Below are 8374 nucleotides of genomic sequence, written 5' to 3' on the forward strand. Positions count from 1 at the left end.
TTTTACTTCATTCAGTATTGTATTTTAAGTCAATTTTGAAAGGATCTCTATTTTAAACTGGAACCAGAGAGGTTTAATTTCAAATGTTACAACGTACACACAGGCTCGCATTGAACCGTGAAGTACAACTCATACAATTCAACGGTACTGAAGAACAAAGCATACATTTTTGCCTTAATGCATGATTTCTTGTTCCTTTAATACATTTTTGTAATGTAATTATTAATGATTTGTTTAATGTCCTTGCTAAGATGTGTTGGTGTGAGTGAATGTGCTAATTAGGAGAGTAAATGTTTATTAAATGGCTAGGTATGCAGTATCATAAAGTACAGCAATATGATTTTATCATATAGTTTTGCTTAAAAGAACGATGTTTGGTGCAATTTCATAAATATAAGACAATAAATACATGACGAAAAATTAAGACAATTGTTATAAGCATAATCATCATTTAGCAAAGGTTTTGACATAGATAAAGATTTAAACAGATTAAATTTTACATACAAGTTAAAGTTATTGGTAAAACGAGGATGAACTAAATTTTGTCGACAGGTTAAACAGTTTGAAATAAGCGTAAAATTTTGTGATGTCGATAACGGTATTTTGCAAAACGATTCGTCTTATTTTATGACATCATTTGCTTGACGAAGAAGGCAAAAACACATTTGTTTAAGTTTGTACTTAGGTATTAACTACATGTATATTGGTATGTATTTATTTTATGAAATGCAAGATAGACATGTTATAACACCGTATCGGTTTAAATATAATTAAATTATAAAATATATTGCTATGATAATCAACCTACTTTCTTTTTTATAATTTTCTTAAGGCTACAATATGTGGAACAAAATGATGAAAAAAAGGATCGTTTTGTTTTATTACTGTTATTATTTGTTTGTAGTTAATCAGAGCATATTAGCAAGAATACTTTAAAAACTCATTTGGCATGTAAAATTCAACTTTCGGTTTCTATTAAGCTTATATACCGTACTTTTGTAGATTAAACTAAGCATATGCTGAGTTATCAGGAAAAAAACAATTTCTTTGCATTAAAATTTTAAGTGCTTATTAAACTGTGTATTTTTTCTTCTGCATAAAGTTAAACAAAATAGGGTTGAAAGAATCTCATTATATGTACACTGTTAACACTGTGTTAAAAATCTACACAATTATCTGAAAATCGATCCGGCCATAAACAAAGCGTGTCTACAAACGCAAATAAAGCATAAACAGTGACAATTTGAGAACTCTTAAATACAACGGAAGTTTACAAGTTTGTATGCTTTATGATTATTTTAACTTTTAAATTATTACATTAAAGTTGTTTTCATACACCCGATCTTATAAATTCGTATTTAGATAAAATATACGCGGTCTGGTCACATATTTGTTGTCATAGATTTTTATTACAGAAATATTGTTTTTAATATATATATCTCCATTACTTTCTGCAAATTAATTAGATAATCTAGCGAGAAAATAAAACGTCAGTCTCACTTCGGTATTAACCCATTAGCTACAGCTGTATTGAATGTTAAACCGTGCATGTATATGTTTTCTTAATTTAATTTTAGTATACTGTATATCCTTTTCTTTTTTAGATGTCGTCCTCCACAGATGTATGAATTTGATACAGTAAATTAATGAATGACTTAGCCTTCAATTTTCATTTACTACATTGAATAATTCTGTTTGAAAAAATGGAGGTTCCTGGAAAGAGGGAAATAAATAATTTTTCTTGTAAGCCATGTGAAGAAAGTGATATGTTGACTCAAGCGGATGGATTTTGTACGAATTGTGAAGAGTATATGTGTTCCAGTTGTTTTAATACACACAAAAAGTATAAGCTTAATCGAGATCACACTTTAATGGACTGTAATGAGGAAATAACCCGGAGAGAAGATTCTAGTAATTTTGAGAAATGCGAGCAACACTTTAGCGAATCCGTGAAGTTTTACTGTGCACAGCACAAGCAAGTTGGTTGTGGAGATTGTATGGTCATAGGTCATAGATCATGTAAGGTCGATTATATTCTTGATAAGGCGAATGATCTTAAAGGCACAACAGAGCTGGAGTCTTTGGCCAAAGGACCGGAAATATGCACGACTGAAGCTAAACGATTATTGTCGTCAATAAAGATCAATAAAGTTCAAGTTGATGATATCAATGATAAGTTTAAACAGGAAGTTAATCTGTTTTGGGAAGAGATAACTACACAAATCAACAACTTGAGAGATCGTATGCTTAAAGAAGGCGAATGCATAAAGGACAGAGATAGTTTGAGTATGGAAAAGTTAGAAGGCGAAACTGAAAGTTTGATAAATGATCTGAATGTTATATCTGATTTATTTAAGTCAAAGGTGCAGAGTCCAAGTCAGCTCTTTGTCTGTTCTGTTTCACAAAAACCTAAGTTGGATCGACTTATGAAACAACTTAATGATATCAAAAGCAGAAACAAAATTGAGACTTACGAATTCATAGAGGATAGCAATATAACCCGCACTTTGGCGAGCCTTGGTCAACTGGAAAGGCTTCAGGAAGTCGAAGATGTATTCGGTAATGGTTTCTTATATATTAAGTTTGTTTTTTTTTTTACAAATATTGAGACGACATTCTTCTTGTAGTTAATTGATAAAGGTCATGACTCTTTTAAGTTATGAAATACTTTTCTTTAGCAATATCTCACCTTCCATTACTGAGTTAAAGGGAAACCATTTTGGCTTCTGACAAGAACCTTTGAAGACATTTGAAGATACAGCAAGAAGTGTGAGTCTATATCATAAGTTTATTCTTTTAAAGGTCAAGGAAAATAAAGTGTTAATTTGTGATCACTCTTCCATTTTGTCGTGCTTACCTTTTGTTAAAATCTATTTTTCTTAGAAACCATCACAATATACATAATCAAATTCAGTTAAAATGTATTTTGTCAAAATATGACGCCATTTCAAAAGAGCAGGTAACCCTTAAATTATTTTTGTAAAGTTAGATCCCTTTTCTTTGATTTAAAGGTTCCATTTCTCAAACATTATTATAAAAGGTTTTCATTTTAAAAAGGAATATTTGTTGTATATCAATTTCTTTGTTTAATTTTTTGTTACAGTGCATTCCTCAAATTCTATCAAATGCATTCTTTTAAAACGTTTTTAATGTTAAAGTTAAATTAAACTTAAAATATTGCTTAACCACTAAGAGCAGGTATGTCAAGCTTCTGGAGCAAAGAAACACAATTATGAAGATGAGATAACTATATCTTGGTAATTTTCTAAATACATATACTATAATTTACTGTGTCTTAAACATCTTTTATTTCTTTATAGGCTGTTTCAACACCATTACTAGAAAGGCAATTGATATGTAGACATATGAAAGTGGATGGCGAATATCTCACGTATTATTTTAGCCTTTGATAGAATTCAACAATTATAGTTTTTTTCTGGGGTTTTTTTCTGTTGTTTTTGATTTTTTTTTTTTTTTTTTTTTTTTTTTTTTTTTGCTTTTAGTGGTTGTCCAATAAAAACGAACAGTGTATTAGTTACGTTTATTAAAAATCAAATAATCATATCCCAATTTCTTGTTTGGAAAACGGAATATATAATTTAAATTATTTAAAAAAAACTTTGCATTATCATAATTTATTTATGTAATGACGGATATAAAAAACTAATCAGGAATCGGGTTTTCGTTATATATTTTACTTTATCCTTTTAACTCTAGTGATGAAGCATAAAGCGTTTTTTTTTTTACTTTATTTTTATATAAGAATATAAATATACGCATACAATTGCAGTTATGCAGACAATGGAAACGGAGATGTTGGACTGTACGTTGATAAGTGTCCAATAGAGAATGACAGATATTTCGAAATTGAGATACTGAGTTTAGGACGAAGCGGAACAATTGGTATGAAAAGGCTTATTTATTCTTTGACGACAATGTATTGATAAAATGCTTAACAATGTACAAATGCAAAATATTCTCTTACTTTTTTTCAAAAAGTTTGCTTTATCAAAAAGTTAGAAATTATGTTTTATATGTTCACTAAAGATTCGGAACGCAATTTGTAACGATAATTGTTTCACTTATCTTTATGACATAAGCTTTGGGTTTGGTGCCAAACGGTTACCCAGGAAATATGCAGCCTGGATGGGGAAAGAACTCTATAGGATATCATGCAGACGATGGCCGGTAAGACATTTTAACAATGTAGTAATAAATGTTTACATTAAATGTCATAATAATGTCATTTGCTGCAGGTGATTTAAACGTGACTTTATTATTGTAATATTGCATTAGTAAAATGAAATACATTGATTATGGGTGAGCTAGCGAAATGTGTCTTCGAAAATCAAATTTAACCGTTTTTTGTCAATGGAATATTGTGAGATTCTTATTCTAAATAATAACAGTCATAGTATATATAGAAAGCCAAGAGTGATAGATGTTTCACATATTATTGACCCTTATGAAAGTCTTATTAAAAAATTTGCCATTAATTTTAAGTTCGACTATACGAAGTATATTTAGAGCTGTCCTACTCATCCAGGCGTAGGTGTCGGCGTCCAGATTTCAGATTAAAGTTTTAGTGCAGTAAAACAAATTTTACTTAACTTTTTCATTTTTTATTTTTATCAACTACAAACTTCAAATACATGTTCCTTATCATCAACCAAATCTTACACGATAAGGGTCATAACTTCAGAAGCAATATTTTGAGAATTATCTTCCCTTGAACTTAGAATTTCCGTCAAAAAAATATTATTTTTACTCCTACTTTTTTATATCTTAAGGTATAAACTTCAGACCTTAAATATATTTTTCATAACTCTAGAATCAATATTTTCAGAATTATTTACCTTTGAACTTAGAATTTTCTTTATTATAAATATTATTATTTTACTGTAACTGTTTATTATTCGAAAGGAATCAATCGCAAACTCCAAATATATGTCTCTTATCGTTACTCATATGATGTGTGACAAGATTCATTACTTTAGCACACATTGTATTAATTTTTATCCCCCCTTGAACTAAGAATTTAAGTTAAAAAATGTTATTTTTACTATAACTTCTTCATTTCTTAAGGTATGTTCTTCAAACTTCAAATATTTGTTACTTATTATCACCGACATCTTGTGCGACAATATTCCTAAGTCTGGCATGAACATTTCCAGAATTATTCCCCCTTGTCAACTTGAACTTGGATTTCCTTTCATAAAATTGTTATTTTTTGTTATAACTTATTTATTTTTAAAGGATTTACTTTAAACATTTAATCTAAGTTACATATCAATTCCCATGTAATAATAATATGAAAGGTTCGTAACTTTAGCGTCAATATTCCGTATTATCTCCCTGTCAAATAAAAATATTTCTTTTTTTAACTTCTTCATTTCTTCTTGGATTTAATTCAAACTTCAAAAATATGGTTGTTATCAACACCTTAGTCATTTGTGATAAGATTTATAGCAATAGCTCTTGTATTTACAGAATTAACTCCTTTTAATTTTTGAACTCGGAATTTATATGATTTATTTTAAAGTAGTATCTCTGTTATAATAAAGGGTATCGACACTAGACCTAAGATAATTAATCTTTGTCATTACTCACATTATGCGCCCGTACGAAAACTTCCGCCCTGAAAACTGCAGAAATTCTGCCTAAGCTACTAGGCGTAATCCGTCTAAGGCATTTCAGGTTTACATATCGCATATTCCTCCTATAAGCAGGAATATGCTGCGAAATATGCAAAAAAATTAGGAGAAATACAGTTAGGGTAGAGGGAGAAAATCCACCGGGGAAAATTTAATCAGGAAAAATAATTCTGCCTAATAAATGTTAACCAGGAAAAAAATCAGTTTAAGGAAAGAACTAGCATGAGAAAATTCCGCCTTAGGAATTTTTTTTAGCAGGAAATTCCACTAAAAATATTGTAATCAGGAAAAAGATATATTCTCAGAAAATCACTGCCCTAGGGAAAAACTAAGCTATTAAATAGTCTGGGACTTCTCCAACCGCCCACCCCACCCCCACACACACCACTACAACATTCAGCACATAACTCAATATACATTATATACATAGCTATAAGTCATTAAATCAAACGTAGTGTTAAAAATGTACTCTCAATTTAATGCTAAATTATTTAATTTATTTGAAATATATTTTATTGTTTAAAACACTTGTTTTTCATAAATGTATCCAAAAGCTATTTACCTGATTTTCTATGATTCTGGTATTTATCTTCTTGTCCCAGGTCATAACGTAGCATTCAAATTTCATTTACAATTAAATATATCCAAATTATTGTCATTTTCATTAACAAGTCTCAAAGTCTTAATCAACTGTATACAATCCTAACATTTTAAACAAAATATTATCTGCTACATTGCTTATATATGTTCTCCACAATTTCTTGTATATCAATAAGATTCTTTGTTATTTGTTCAATTTCCAAGAGTTTGCTGACTCAGATACTTTAGATTTCAAATTTAACAACTTTATAACTGCACAGAAACATCATATGATGTTAAACAGGGATTATCCAACCAAATTTTCCGTTTTATTATTTTTTAAAAAACAACCAGAAAATAAAGGGAGAATGTAAAATTTCAAATTTATTATTTTTAAAAGTTTTTTTAAAAAAAAACTTGGCAATGCCCCTTTTTTAAGACTTTTAATAAAAATGTTTTTAAAGTCTTTTCCCCTCCCCCCCCCCCAAAAAAAAAATCAAATGGAATAGTCTGGACTGTAGCAGAACTTATGATAGGGAAACCATTATCAGATCTGTGTTATCAGGTCGGTGGTGGTAAATCATTATAGTAGAGTGGTTACGTAGAGTGGTTACTAGTGGCAGTATTTATTTATTTATTTTTCCTATTAATAAGAAATTATAAGGGATACTAGTTATTTCATTATATTACAAACCTTAATTTTACATAGATTAAAGATCTTAATATATGAGTGAAATAGTTCATACACAAACTTTACACAGTGAAGTATATTCTCTGCAACAGTGGCCACACCATAATAATCTTCTTAGTTTTAATTTTAGTAGTAGAGTTGTTGTTTTTTTTATCAATTAATGATTGTGTATATTTATATGTTTTATTTTAAAAAATAGTTTTGTAAACCAACATTGAATAAAAGCAGCAAAGTAATTGTTCATCACTTTTACTATTTATAATTTACCTGTTTTCTGCAGAAGTTGAGAATTTTCCGTCTAGCAAAACATTCTAAGTTAAATTTCTGGTTAATGAAAAAGTCATAGTACAAAATTCATGTTTACAAATAATTATAATAAACAAAATTCAAAGTCCTAAAGCCCTTGTAAATTATTGTTCTTCCAATATTTTCATCAAAAGCCTTTGGCGGAATATGATTTTGCTTAGCAGGAATTTTTACAAAATTACATGTCCGTCTTAAATTAGCAGGAAAATCTTATAAACACGGACATTTTAAGCGTATTCCTGCAACGTTTTCGTACGGGGGATGACGAGGTTTATATTACATCAGAGATGTTATATTTCCTATCCTTAAAGGTCGTTCAGCACGAAATTAAAGTTGTGCTTGTGGAAATTTAATTTCCTTATTGGGTGGTTCCAGTATTCATCACTTGAATACTGTTTAATCACCCTTAGGATATGTGGCCTGCTTTTGATTTTTATAACGATAGCATCTTTATTTCAATAGTTCTTTCCTCTTAACTTATTAACTTATAATTTAACTTTAAAATCTTTATATGATGACTATCATATTGTTATTAAAGGAAATGGCTTCAGATTTCAAATTTTTGTTTTTTTTCATTCGAGCATAGACATGTCTGTTTGACTTTTATTGACATGGTCACACGCATTTTACGTGGTGCAAAAATATTCAACATTTCAGTGGTGCTTTCTTGAGACTAATACAGAATGATGTATATTTATATCATAATTGAATTTTTCATAGTTTTGTCTTTTATTACTGCATCCAGTATGTATTAAATCGAGCTTCGTCGATACTCCGATATATCTTGTTTATTTTGGAATAAATATACTCATAAATTCGGCTATTACATGTCTATCATGGATTTCTGATGAGCGAACTCCAACGCCATTTATTTAATCAAAAATCAATGTTTTATTTTATAAGTGTGTAAAAAACAAGTCAATGATAACGCCTTTTGTCTCTGTAAAGCAAAAGTTGTGAAAGGATAAATTTGAAAACGTGCTTTGCAATGTATTTGTAGTTTAATCTTCCAGGCTTTATAACGAAAGTGGAAGGGGCACGGTGTTTGGGCCGAAATGTCTCGTTGGTGACAAGATTGGTTGCTGGATAAACGGATGTCGTGTACAGTGGTAAAAAACTATTGACACGAAAAATTTTTCCTTTT

General features: G+C 29.4%; 1 protein-coding gene across 1 annotated transcript; it reads left to right on the plus strand.

Moving 5' to 3' along the window:
- The first annotated feature begins 632 nt into the window (after positions 1 to 632).
- LOC132716654 (E3 ubiquitin-protein ligase TRIM71-like) lies at positions 633 to 8362 on the plus strand. The gene is made up of 7 exons (XM_060699977.1): positions 633 to 706; positions 1605 to 2559; positions 2735 to 2769; positions 3321 to 3391; positions 3791 to 3903; positions 4101 to 4188; positions 8244 to 8362. The coding sequence occupies exons 2-7, from the start codon at positions 1704 to 1706 to the stop codon at positions 8341 to 8343; spliced, it is 1263 nt and encodes a 420-aa protein (XP_060555960.1). The 5' UTR covers positions 633 to 706; positions 1605 to 1703; the 3' UTR covers positions 8344 to 8362.
- The last annotated feature ends 12 nt before the right edge of the window (positions 8363 to 8374 follow it).

This window comes from Ruditapes philippinarum, unplaced genomic scaffold, assembly GCF_026571515.1.
Source record: "Ruditapes philippinarum isolate M1 unplaced genomic scaffold, ASM2657151v2 ctg13053_1_1_1_1, whole genome shotgun sequence".
Lineage (NCBI taxonomy): Eukaryota > Metazoa > Mollusca > Bivalvia > Venerida > Veneridae > Ruditapes > Ruditapes philippinarum.